The 14,490-nt window shown below is 44.9% G+C and overlaps 1 protein-coding gene across 1 annotated transcript in view; it reads right to left on the reverse strand.

The window, feature by feature from the left end:
• The window catches only part of myo16 (myosin XVI), a 249,127-nt gene that overhangs the window by 132,902 nt on the left and 101,735 nt on the right, over positions 1-14,490 (reverse strand). The window contains exon 10 of the mRNA XM_078402895.1: positions 4,264-4,414. Within this exon, the coding sequence (XP_078259021.1) occupies positions 4,264-4,414 (151 nt within the window). The remainder of the gene's footprint in view (positions 1-4,263; positions 4,415-14,490) is intronic.

A 14,490-nucleotide genomic window follows, 5' to 3' on the forward strand; every position in this document is an offset into this window, starting at 1 on the left:
CGATCACTTTGCCCCCACAGATGCTGCTTGACCGACTGAGTTCTTCCAGCAGCTTGTTTTGCAGATTGCAGCATTTTTAGTCCCTTGTTCCTCCAGGCAGATTATTACCTTCATTTATGAGCAATCCAACACTTACTGTGTGACTGATACAACAAGGAGCCAAAATGTAATCACATGCTCTTATAATTGTTAAGGATTAAAATCAACCAAAATAATCCAGAATTTTTCCTAATTAAATGTTGTCACTTTATAATACAGCAGGGTAGCATGCCATTGTTTTGAAACTTCGTACAACTACTAATTATGCTGTGAGTAAGTCAAGTGCTTCAATTGTTTAACTCTGTCAACTGCTATAACTATCAATGTAAGAAAATAACTGCAGATGCTGGTACAAATCGAAGGTATTTATTCACAAAAGGCTGGAGTAACTCAGCAGGTCAGGCAGCATCTCAGGAGAGAAGGAATGGGCGACGTTTCGGGTCGAGACCCTTCTTCAGACTATCAAAATAGTATTCAGATATTACCTCCCACAACATTGATTCACACGTTTTGGTTTGCTTTTGTAAAGATGGGTTAAACTATCAGGTTTAAAAACATGCTTGTACCTGTCAGGGTGAAGGGCAAGGCAGGAAAACATAAGGAAACTTGGATAACAAGGGAAATTGTGGATAGACCCAAAATGCTGGAGTAACTCAGCGGGACAGGCAGCATCTCTGTTGAGAAGGAATGGGTGACGTTTCAGGTCGAGGCCCTTCTTCAGACTGATGTCAGGGGAGAGGGAGATACATAGATAAGGAAGTGTCGGGTGTGAAAACAGGACAAAGGGAATGGAGATCAAGGAAAATGTTAGCTGGGAGAAGGTAACAACAACGCAAACAGAGATAAACTGTAGTCAGAGACGGTAGGGCTGGTCGGAAAACTGGGAAGGGGAGGGATGGAGAGAGAGAGAAAGTGAGGGTTATTTGAAGTTAGAAGTCAATGTTCATACCGTTGGGTTGTAAGATGCCCAAGCGAAATATGAGGTGCTGTTCCTCAATTTGCGCTGGGCCTCACTCTGACAATGGAGGGGGCCCAGGACAGAAAGGTCAGTGTGGGAATGGGAGAGGGAATTAAAGTGTTTAGCAACCGGGAGATCAAGTAGGTTTAGGTGGACTGAGCAGACGTGTTCCTCGAAATAAGTGAGTAGACCCATCAAGTCTACTCTGCCATTCGATCATGGCTGATCTATCTCTCCCTCCCAACCCCATTCTCCTGCCTTCTCCCCATCACCTCTGACACCTGTACAAATGAATTCTTGGCTTTGCAATCTCAAACAGGTCTTTGCTAATGTGTAGAAACTAGGAACTGCAGATGCTGGTTTATGCCCAAGATAGACACAATGTGCTGGAGTGACTCAGTAGATCAGGCAGCATCTCTGGAGAAAAAGGATGGGTGACATTTCGGGTCGGAACCCTTGCTCAGACTGAAATGAGAAGGGGAGTTGAAATTCTTGGCAACCGGGGGATCTAGTAGGCCTTGTCGGACGAGTGCATGTGCTCAGCAGAACAGTGGCTGAGTATACGCTTGGTCTCGCTGATGTTCAGGAGCCCACATGAGGAACATGGGATGTAATAGATGAGGATAGAGGAGGTGCGTGTGAACTGTTGTCTAACCAGAAAGGACTGTCAAGGTCCCTGGATGGAGTAAGGACAGACATTGCATCTCCTGCGGTTGCAGGGGAAAGTACCTGGGAAGGCGGTGGTTTGGGTGGGAAGGGATGAGTGAACCAGCAAGTTGTAGAGAGAGCGGATCAACCTTTCAACTCCCATCCCACTCCCACACTGACCTCACTGTCCTGGCCCTCCTCCATTGCCAGCTTATAACCCAATGGTATGAACACTGAATTCTCTAATGTTAAGTCACTTCTACTTACACTCCCCTCCCCTCTCACCTCCCCCCTTGTCCCCTTTCTCCCCCCTAGTTGATTTACCGGGCCCACGTTTCTCCACATTGTTTCTCTTTAGATCACTGCTTCCATAGCCAACAATGGAGCTACCACGCACTGCCCTGCCTGATGTTATTTTTGACCGGCCCTGATTGTCCTGGTCTTTTCTCGCCTCTAGCTCTTCACCCACCCCACCCCCCCATACTTTCAGTCTGAAGAAGGATCCCAACCCGAAATGCCACCCATCCTTTATCTCCAGAGATGCCACCTGACCCTTTGAATTACCTCAGCACTTTGTGTCTATCTTAGATCTTTGTGAAAAACAGGCTTAATTTTTACTCCGTAATGGCGGCACGGTGGCGCAGTGGTAGAACTGCCATTCTGAAAAGGACCCGGTAATTCCTACTCTTTGCTTCCTGTCTGCCAGCCAGTTCTCTATCCACATCAATACTGAACCCACAATATCGTGTGCTTTACGTTTGCATACTAATCTCTTATGTGGGACCTTGTCGAAAGCCTTCTGGAAGTCCAGATATAACACATCCACTGGTTCTCCCTTATCCACTCTACTAGTTACATCCTCGAAAAATTCTATAAGATTCGTCAGACATGATTTACCTTTCATAAATCCATGCTGACTTTGTCCAATGATTTCACCATTGGTGAAAGAAGATTTCACCAAGTGGATCTTCGGTTTCCTCCCACACTCCAAAGACGTGCAGGTTTGTAGGTTAATTGACTTGGTAAATGTAAAAATTGTCCCTAGTATGTGTAGGATAGTGTTAATATGCAGGGATCGCTGGTTGGCGCAGATCCGGTGGGCCGAAGGGCCTGTTTCCATGCTGTATCTCTAAACTAAACTAAACTAAATATATTTAAGCAGTATCAGTTGGTCAAAGATCTTTGAAGCATAGTCTCTATTATACTTGAACTACTTTGGACTATCTTTAATCGAACTTTACTGGACTTTATCTTGCACTAAACGTTATTTCCTTTATCACGTATCTGTACACTGTGGATGGTTCGAATATTATCATGTATTGTCTCTCTGCTGACTGGTTGCCACCCAAGAAAGGCTTTTCACTGTACCTCGCTCGGTACATGTGACAATAAACTAAACTGAACTAAACTTAAGGGCCTGTCCCACTTAGGCGATTTTTTAGGCAACTGCCGGCGACTGTCAAAGTCGTAGCAGATTGCCAAAATTTTCTTTTACCCGACGACAATGACCACGACAATGCCGAGTCAGGTCGAGATTACACCGTCTTCGGAAACATCGCGAAATTCCCACGCTGTCAATGCTTCTCCGGGCGACCTAATTTTCGCTGAAATCACTGACAAGTCGGTAAGTACTTGAGAGTTTTGAAATATAAAATCTTGCCCGGGTTACTTAAAAACCAAGCATCACTGTAACAAGGCATAAACTGGATTGACTTCCAGTTTACTAATAGCAGTATTAAAAAAAAAAAGTGGTTAAGTGGATTTTTGTGAAAATTGTTTAGGCATTCATTGAAAATGTACGGGAGATGCCTATCTGGTTTCAGGGTTGCATATCTGGGTTGGGAGCCCACTTTAAATGTAATGGCTGATGGCCATAAACATCGCAAAAATTCCCACGCTTACCAGACCATCAAACTGTCGCCTCCAATCTACCTGTCAAATGTCCCGACGGTAAATAAATTGGTTAAACACAAGCATTTTGAAATGACTTTACTAATTTTAATATTACGTGCTTCTAAATGCATCTAAGAGAACCTAGCAAACCTGGGGACAGCATGCGACAGCACCCGCAATAAGCAACGATACCTGGCGACAAGCCAGCTGTGGCCGAGAAATTTCACTCCGGTTGATTTCTCAGCGACGTGCCGAGATCCACTACGATTCTTTGAAGACTCCTCACGATCATGCCCACGACACCCGGCGAACTGTCGGCGACAGCCTAGTCACCGGCACGCGCCTTAAAATCGCCTAAAGTGGGACAGGCCCTTAAGACTTAAAACATTGACATTCCACCAGGCAACCTCAATGGAATTTCCTTAGAGGGCTTGAAATTTCCTTAGATGGCTTGAAATATGTATCAGAAAATTTAAAGCGAGCAATTTTCACACCATGGAAAATCAAATTTTTGTCAGAAATTGAAGTAATTTGAAACATCAAGTCAAAATACTTCAAAATACTTCAAACAAGATCGCAGGAAAATATGTTTGAACAATGGTTTAGCATTCCTGTACTGCAAATAAATAGTATATCAAACTCTGTCATTATTACAGTTATTGTTCATGCCAAAATATTGCAGCTACCAATTAAAACTGGTATTGAGATAAATATATTTGGATTACCTGTTCAACTCCGCAAGTGCCATTCACCGTGACATTGTGGCAGTGGCTCTCTTGTGAATTCTGTTTGCACAAGCTCCTAGAGGCGGCTTTACACAACGTATCCTTTTCCAACATGCTATCCTGTTTGGCTATAGGCAGGGCGAGAGGGGCGCTGAGGGATTGAAATATATGCAAGTTAGATCACCTTGTTCAAAGGTTAACAACCAAGGAATATTCAAGCTGAAATCAGGTGCAGGAAGGAATTGCAGATGCTGTTTTCCACCGAAGATAGACACAAAATGCTGGAGTAACTCAGCGGGACAGGCAGCATCTCTGGAGAGAAGGAAATTGGTGACGTTTCGGGTCGAGACCCTTCTTCAGACTGAGAGTCAGGAGAGAGGGAGACACAGATAAGGAGTGCAAGGTGTGAAAACGAGACATAAAAGAAGATGCGAAATCAAGGAAAATGTAGAATAGAAATTTGTTCGCTTGGGGAAGTGGACAACGAAGCACACTGAGCTAACATTTAATCAGGAGGACAGTCAAGCTAAAATCACATGTCACCTTTCATTTAGACAATAGACAATAGACAATAGGTGCAGGAGGAGGCCATTCGGCCCTTCGAGCCAGCACCGCCATTCAATGTGATCATGGCTGATCATTCTCAATCAGTACCCCATTCCTGCCTTCTCCCCATACCCCCTGACTCCCCTATCCTTAAGAGCTCTATCTAGCTCTCTCTTGAATGCATTCAGAGAATTGGCCTCCACTGCCTTCTGAGGCAGAGAATTCCACAGATTCACAACTCTGACTGAAAAAGTTTTTCCTCATCTCCGTTCTAAATGGCCTGCCCCTTATTCTTAAACTGTGCCCCCTTGATCTGGACTTCTGGAGACATAAAAAAAGATGAGAAATCAAGGAAAATGTAGAATAGAACATTGTTAGCTTGGGGAAGTGGACCACGAAGCACACTGAGCTAACATTTAATCAGGAGGACAGTCAAGCTAAAATCGCGCATTGCCTTTGATTTGTACACGGCTTAATTATTTTGGTGTTTAATTTTGGTTCAGATCAGATTTCATTTTCAGTTATTATTGCTTGGCAATATCTGATATATTCATTTTATTAAATGAACTTTAGAAATCAACCTTTGAATTCCATTCACAAAATGCTGGAGTAACTCAGCAGGTCAGGCAGCATCTCAGGAGAGAAGGAATGGGAATCCATAATCATGACCCCATACTGCTGATGAAATAAACAAGACTGTACTTTTAATAGTCAACACAAACGCTTCATATGCAAAATGCATGGTTGACATTACATTGCATATAATCCTGCAATTGTAAAATATATAACACGATTATATATATTGTCAGGATAGAATTTTTCTTGGTATAAAAATAAAATGTATTTGATTATTATTGATTTAAAATGGGAAAAGAAATCAAGCTCATTTCTTGCACTGATACCAGGTTTTAAGATTGATTTGAGATGCATTTCTTTCATGCTTGTAATTCGTAATAACAATCAGTACCCCGTTCCTGCCTTCTCCCTATACCCCCTGACTCCACTATCCACAGATTCACAACTCTCTGACTGAAAACATTTTTCCGCATCTCCGTTCTAAATGGCCTATCCCTTATTCTTAAACTGTGGCTCCTGGTTCTGGACTCCCCCAACATTCAGAACATGTTATAAGAAAATAACTGCAGATGCTGGTACAAATCGATTTATTCAAAAAATGCTGGAGTAACTCAGCAGGTCAGGCAGCATCTCGGGAGAGAAGGAATGGGTGACGTTTCGGGTCGAGACCCTTCTTCAGACTGATGTCGGGGGTGGGACATTCAGAACATGTTTCCTGCCTCTAACATGTCCAACCCCTTAATAATTGTATATGTTTCAATAAGATCCCCTTTCATCCTGTAGTAAGATTAGATCTTAAGTGATTCATGACCACATCAGCTCAAAAGAATCTGCTGGAGAAATTTGCAAAGCACCATCGCTCATGGAAGAACGGGAAATTATTGACAGCACGTTGCTGGTTAACAATAGACAATAGGTGCAGGGGGAGGCCATTCGGCCCTTCGAGCCAGCACCGCCATTCAATGTGATCATGGCTGATCATTCTCAATCAGTACCCCGTTCCTGCCTTCTCCCCATACTTCCTGACTCCGCTATCCTTAAGAGCTCTATCTAGCTCTCTCTTGAATGCATTCAGAGAATTGGCCTCCACTGCCTTCTGAGGCAGAGAATTCCACAGATTCACAACTCTCTGACTGAAAAAGGTTTTCCTCATCTCAGTTCTAAATGGCCTGCCCCTTATTCTTAAACTGTGGCCCTTGGTTCTGGACTCCCCCAACATTGGGAACATGTTTCCTGCCTCTAACGTGTCCAACCCCTTAATAATCTTATACGTTTCGATAAGATCTCCTCTCATCCTTTTAAATTCCAGTGTATACAAGCCTAGTCGCTCCAGTCTTTCAACATACGACAGTCCCGCTATTCCGGGAATTAACCTAGTAAACCTACGCTGCACGCCCTCAATAGCAAGAATATCCTTCCTCAAATTTGGAGACCAAAACTGCACACAGTACTCCAGGTGCGGTCTCACTAGGGCCCTATACAACTGCAGAAGGACCTCTTTGCTCCTATACTCAACTCCTCTTGTTATGAAGGCCAACATTCCATTGGCTTTCTTCACTGCCTGCTGTACCTGCATGCTTCCTTTCAGTGACTGATGCACTAGGACACACAGATCACGTTGTACGTCCCCTTTTCCTAACTTGACACCATTCAGAAAATAATCTGCCTTCCTATTCTTACCACCAAAGTGGATAATCTCACAATTATCCACATTAAACTGCATCTGCCATGCATCCGCCCACTCACACAACCTGTCCAAGTCACCCTGCAACCTCATAGCATCTTCCTCACAGTTCACACTGCCACCCAGCTTTGTGTCATCTGCAAATTCGCTAATGTTACTTTTAATCCCTTCATCCAAGTCATTAATATATATTGTAAATAGCTGCGGTCCGAGCACCGAACCTTGCGGTACCCCACTAGTCACTGCCTGCCTTTCTGAAAGGGACCCATTTATCCCCACTCTTTGCTTTCTGTCTGTCAACCAATTTTCTATCCATGTCAGTACCCTACCCCCAATACCATGTGCTCTAATTTTGCCCACTAATCTCCTTTGTGGGATCTTGTCGAAGGCTTTTTGAAAGTCAAGGTACACCACATCCACCGGCTCTCCCCTGTCCATTTTCCTAGTTACATCCTGAAAGAATTCCAGAAGATTAGTCAAGCATGATTTTCCCTTCGTAAATCCATGCTGACTCGGAACGATCCTGTTACTACTATCCAAATGCTCCGCAATTTCGTCTTTTATATTTGACTCCAGCATCTTCCCCACCACTGATGTCAGACTAACTGGTCTATAATTTCCTGCTTTCTCTCTCCCTCCTTTCTTAAAAAGTGGGATACCATTAGCTACCCTCCAATCCACAGGAACTGATCCTGAATCTATAGAACATTGGAAAATGATCACCAATGCATCCATGATTTCTAGAGCCACCTCCTTAAGTACCCTGGGATGCAGACCATCAGGCCCTGGGGATTTATCAGCCTTCAGTCCCATCAGTCTACTCAATACCATTTCCAGCCTAATGTGAATTTCCTTCAGGATCTCTGGCCACTAGAACATCTGGGAGATTGTTTGTATCTTCCTTAGTGAAGACAGAATCAAAGTACCGGTTCAACTCGTCCTTGTTCCCCAAAATAAATTCCCCCGCTTCTGTCTTCAAGGGACCCACATTTGCTTTAACTATTTTTTTTCCTCTGCACATACCTAAAGTAGCTTTTACTATCCTCTTTTATATTATTGGCTAGCTTACCCTCGTACCTCATCTTTTCTCCCCGTATTGCCTTTTTAGTTATCTTCTGTTGCTCTTTAAAAGAGTCGCAATCCTCTGGCTTCCCACTCTTCTTTGCTTTGTTGTACTTCTGCTCTTTTATTTTTATGCTGTCGTTGACTTCCCTTGTCAGCCACGGGTGCCTCTTACTCCCCTTAGAATCTTTCCTCCTCTTTGGAATGAATTGATCCTGCAACATCTGCATTATTCCCAGGAATACCTGCCATTGCTGTTCCACCGTTTTCCCTGCTAGGGCCTCCTTCCAGTCAATTCTGGCCAGCTCCTGCCTCATGCCTCTGTAATCCCGATTTTCCCTTCTCCCTCACAATTTGTAGAGTAAAACTTATCATATTGTAATCACTGCATCCTAATGGCTCTTTTACCTCGAGTCCCCTTATTAGATCTGGTTCATTACACAACACTAAATCCAGAATTGCCTTCTCCCTGGTAGGCTCCAGTACAAGCTGTTCTAAGAATCCATCTCGGAGACACTCCACAAACTCTCTTTCCTGGGGTCCATTACCAACCTGATTTTCCCAGCCTACCTGCATGTTGAAATCTCCCATAACCACCGTAGCATTACATTTGCGACATGCCAATTTTAGCTCCTGATTCAACTTGCACCCTATGTCGAGGCTTCTGTTTGGGGGCCTGTAGATAACTCCCATTAGGGTCTTTTTACCCTTACAATTCCTCATTTCTATCCATACTGATTCTACATCTCCTGATTCTATGTCACCCCTTGCAAGGAAGTGAATATCATTCCTTACCAACAGAGTGACCCCACCCCCTCTGCCCACCTGTCTGTCTTTTCGATAGGTCGTATACCCCTGAATATTCAGCTCCCAGCCCTGGTCCTCTTGTAGCCATGTCTCTATAATTCCCACAACATCATACTTGCCAATGTCTAACTGAGCCTCAAGCTCATCCACTTTATTTTTTATACTTTGCGCATTCAAATACAACACTTTAACTTCGGTATTCACCTCCCCTCTCACCATTGGCCCTGACATTACTCTCTTATCCCATCTAGAACTTTCCTTCCCATTTATTCGAGAGTCCTTGGCAATTTCTCTTGTATTCGCTTCCCCTTTAACTCCATCTTCATATTCCCAATTTGTCAACCCCTCCCCCCCCACTACTTAGTTTAAAGCCACACTTGTAGCACTAGCAAAACTGCCTGCCAGAATGTTGGTCCCCCTGCTGTTAAGGTGTAACCCGTCCCTTTTGTACAGGTCACCCCTACCCCAGAAGAGATCCCAGTGGTCTAGAAATCTAAATCCCTGCACCAGCCCCTCAGCCATACATTCATATCCCCGATCTCCCTGTTACATTTTACATTTTCTTATAGTACCTTCCTAAACTTCCTCTTCTGCCAGCTTGTTCCAGTTATATACTCATTTCCCTTGATGTGAGTAAGTTGCCCCTCAGGTTCTATTAAATCTTCCTTCTCTCACCTTGAACCTATGTCCTACGATTCTTGATTCCCCTACTTCGGGTGAAAGATTTTGTGCATTCACCATATCTATTCGTCTCATGATTTTATATCTATATACTAAAACTCTCGTTTGTTATCTTGTTTGTGACTGAACTTCAGCCAAAACGGTGCACGATAGCGCAACAATTGTAGGCCCACCTTACTCACCATTGTCACTTTAGTGATAATGCAAGTAGTTTTATTGAAATCGGTGTTATATTTTTAAAGTTATTCACATTTTTAAGTTTAAAAGGAGGGGAGGGGGAGGGGAGGAGGGAGGGGGGAGGGGGAGAGGGGGAGAATGGAGATGGAAGGGGGGGTTGAGGAGAGAGGGGATGGGGGAGGGGGGGGGAAGACAGGGTGCTGCACCAATGCAGGAGGGGTTTGGGCCCAACGGGTCCACTTTGTCTAGTACCTCTATAAAATTACCCCTCATCCTCCTGTGCTCCAAGTCCTAACCTGCTCAACCTCTCCCTGTAGCTCAGGCCTTCAAGTCCCGGGAACATCCTTGTACATCTTCTCTGCATTCTTTCAAGCTTAAAGACATGCTTCGTACAGCAGGCCGATCAAAACTAAACACAATATTCCAAATGCGGCACAATATTCCAACGGTGTTAAAAACTCTAACATAACATCTCAACTTCTATGCTCAATCACAGACTGATGAAGGCTAATGTACCTAAAGCCTTCTTGACCAACCTATCTATCTGTGACATCACTTTCAGAGAACCATGTACCTAATTGTACCTAATACCCCATAATCCTGGCATCATTCTGGTAAACCTCCTCTGCACCCTCTCCAAAATCTTTCTCCACATCTTTCCTGTAATGGGGTGACCAGAACTGCACATTGCATCACAACTTTCAGGTAAGAGGGGTAAACTTTAAAAGAGACTAGACCAAGTGGACCCGTTGGGCCCAAACCTCTCTTGCATTCGTGCAGCACCCTCTCCTTCCCCTCTCCCCTTGTTCCCCCCTCACCCCTCCTCCCTCCTCCCTCTACACCTCCCCCCTGCCTCCTCCCCTCCCCCTCCCCTCCCCCTCCACCCCCTCCCTCCTCCCCTCCCTCCCCCCCTCCCCTCCCCTCCCCCCATTCTATCCCCCTCAATCCGCCTCAACCCCCCTTATCCTCCCTCCTCCTCCCTCCCCCCTCCCCCCTCCCCCCTCCCTCCCTAGGAGATAGATTACAACTTTAAAATGTGAATAACTTTAAAAATATAACACCGATTTCAATGAAACTTCTTCCATTAACACGACAGTGAGCCTAAAATTGTCGTGCTATCGTGTACCATTTTGGCTGTATTTCAGGAACAAACAAACAAACAAACAAACAAACGAGAGTTTTAGTATATAGATGACACAAAAGTGGGTGGCATTGTAGATAGTGAAGATGGCTGTAAAGATTTGCAGCAGGATTTTGATCAGTTGGGCTGGTGAGCTGAGGAATGGTTGATGGAATTTAATACAGAGAAATGTGAGGTGTTACATTTTGGAAGCACTAACAGGGGCAGGATCTACACAGTGGGAATGATAGGGCTCTGGGGTGTATTGTAGAGCAGACGGATCTAGGAGTGCAGGTACATAGTTCCTAGAAAGTGGCGTCACGGGTATTTAGGGTGGACAAAAAGGCTTTCAGCACATTGGCCTTCATCAGTCAGAGTACTGAGTACAGACGTTGGGAGGTCATGTTGGATTACATGAGACATTGGAGAGGCCGCATTGAGCGTATTGTGTTCAGTTTTGGGCACCATGTTATAGGAAAGATGTCAAGCTGGAAAGGGTGTGGAGAAGATTTACGAGGATGTTGCCAGGACCAGAGGGTGTGAGCTACAGGGAGAGGTTGAGTATGCTAAGGTTTTATTTCTTGTTGTGCAGGAGGATGAGGGGAGATGTGATCGAGGTGCACAAAATCATGAGAGGAATAGATTGGGTAAGTGACCAAGGTCTTTTGCCCTGAGTAGTGGAATTTACCTGCAGTAGGATAACCAGAGGACATAGGTTTAAGGTGAAGGGGGAAAGATTTAATAAGAACCTGAGGGGTAACTTTTCCACACATGAAAAGTGTGTATGAAACAAGTTGCCTGAGGAGGTAGTTGAGGCAGGGACTACAGCAATGTTTAAGAAGCATCTAGACATGGATGAGATTGGTTTAGAGGGATATGGGTTTAATGCAGGCAGGTGGGACGAGTGCAGATGGGGCATGTTGGTTGATGAGGGTAGGTAGTGCTGAAGGGCCTGTTTCCATGCTGTACGACTCTATGATATATGCAGGACAAGTTGTTTTACACAGCGTGTTGTAAGTGCCTGGAATGTGCTGATGTGGGTGCTGGATATTGGTGATGTGGAAGTGGACACGAGTTAGTCTTGGCATCATGTTCGGCACAGACATCGTGTGCCACAGGACCTTTCCTTGTGCTACACTGTTCTATGATCTATGTTCAATATTAGGTCTAATTAACATTTCTTATATGCAGAGAGCGCTAGAAAAAAAAAATCCATGCAAAGGTATAATGATTGAAATTCTGATACTTTGAGAAGCAAGCGCAGTGGTAGAGTTGCTGCCTTACAGCGAATGCAGCGCCGGAGACCCGGGTTCCATCCCGACTACGGGTGCTGTCTGTACGGAGTTTGCACGTTCTCCCCGTGACCTGCGTGGGTTTTCTCCGAGATCTTCGGTTTCCTCCCACACTCCAAAGACGTGCAGGTTTGTAGGTTAATTGGCTGGGTAAATGTAAAAATTGTCCCTAGTGGGTCTAGGATAGTGTTAATGTGCGGGGATCGCTGGGCGGCGCGGACCCGGTGGGCCGAAAGGGCCTGTTTCCGTGCTGTATCTCTAAACAATGAAGGTGTTACCAAGTGACCTGTTAATAGATCGGAAGTAACATTCAGAGGAATGTTTGAAAAATATGTTTGGAAAAAGAGTAGGTGTAAAGACTTTTGCCAGCAATCTATCTTGAACAGTTTACTCAAAGGGTTATCAATCTACTATTATCTGACTTTCCACTGAAACATGTAATCATCCACTCAAAGACTATTCACGAGTTTGAATTCATCACGTATTTCATTGTAATCGTGGATAAAAACATGCCAGTCTCATTCTGTTCTCTTCTACCACCCTGGTATGAACAGAATTGCTTGTGACACATTAAATATAGAGTAACATCTTCTAATAAATGTTACACATCTGTTTAACATACAGATATCAAAAGCAAACTATTTTCTTTCATCATTTTTAGAATAAGGAATAGAAACATTTAAAAAACAAGGAACTGCAGATACTGGTTTACATAAAAAGACACAAAAGTGCTGGAGTAACTCAGTGGGTCAGGCAGCATCTCTGGAGAACATGGATAGATACAAAGTGCTGGAGTAACTCAGCGGGTCAGGCAGCATCTCTGGAGAACATGGATAGATACAAAGTGCTGGAGTAACTCAGCGGGTCAGGCAGCATCTCTGGAGAACATGGATAGGTACAAAGTGCTGGAGTAACTCAGCGGGTCTGGCAGCATCTCTGGAGAACATGGATAGGTACAAAGTGCTGGAGTAACTCAGCAGGTCTGGCAGCATCTCTGGAGAACACGGATAGGATCGGGTCCGGACCCTTCTTCAGACTGATTCTAGGGAGTTGGATAAAAGCTGGCACGTAATAGATTAATACAGGTGAGAAGCGTTGTTTGAAAGGCAGATGGTTGGACAAACGTTAAGGATGAAAAGTCAGCAGGTGTGAGATAAAAGGCAAGAACAGTTGTGAATTGTGAAGCTAGAGCAAAGGTTATTGGTGGAACAGGGGAACGGGAGAAATAGGTGTGTCTATATAATGTAGACACAAAATGCTGGAGTAACTCAGCAGGTCAGGCAGCATCTCTGGAGAAAAGGAATGGGTGACGTTTTGGGTCGAGATCCTTCTTCAGACTGATGTCAGGGGATGGGGCGGGACAAAGATAGGATGTAGTCGGAGAGAGTAAGACTAGTAGGAGAACTGGGAAGGGGAGGGGATAGAGAGGGAAAGCAAGGGCTATCTGAAGTTAGAGAAGTCAATGTGCATACCACTGGGGTGTAAACTACCCAAGCAAAATATGAGGTGCTGTTCCTCCAATTTGCGCTGGGCCTCTGATTATATAAGCAGCCCCTCCCCAGGCACTTTCCCCTGCAACCACAGGAGATGCAACACCTGTCCCTGTACCTCCTCCCTCCCACCATCTAGGGACCCCAGCTGTCCTCCCAGGTGAGACAGAGGTTCACGTTCATCTCCTTGAACCACATCCATTGTTCCCAATGCAGCCTGTGTTCCTCATGGAGACCAAGCCCAGACAAGCAACTGTTGCCCGAAACACATTCTCAGAGCACGTTCTCAGACCAAGCGCAGGCTCGGCGATCGTTCCGCTGAACACCTCCGCTCAGTCCGTCTTAACCAACCTGATCTCCCGGTGGCTCAGCACTTCAACTTCCCCTCACACTCCCAAACTGACCTTCCTGTCCTGGGCCTTCTCCATTGTCAGAGTGAGGCCCAGCACAAATTGGAGGAACAGCACCTCATATTTCGCTTGGACAGCTTGCACCCCAGCGGTATGAACATTGATTTCTCTAACCTCAAATAGCCCTTGCTTTCCCTCTCTCTCCATCGACCCTTTTGTCTCAGATCTTCTGCCTTTTCACCTCTGGCCTTTGTCCAACCATCTGCCTAATGAAACCCCCCCCTTACCTGTATCAACCTATTAATTACCGCACTTTAAGTTGCTTCTCCTCTCCTCCAGCTTTCTTCCCCCCCCACAGCACTACAATCAGTCTGGAGAAGGATCCTGACCCGAAATGTCACCTATCCCTGTGCTCCAGAGATGCTGCCTGACCCGCTGAGTT

Source organism: Rhinoraja longicauda, chromosome 7 (genome assembly GCF_053455715.1).
Source record: "Rhinoraja longicauda isolate Sanriku21f chromosome 7, sRhiLon1.1, whole genome shotgun sequence".
Taxonomy (NCBI): domain Eukaryota; kingdom Metazoa; phylum Chordata; class Chondrichthyes; order Rajiformes; family Arhynchobatidae; genus Rhinoraja; species Rhinoraja longicauda.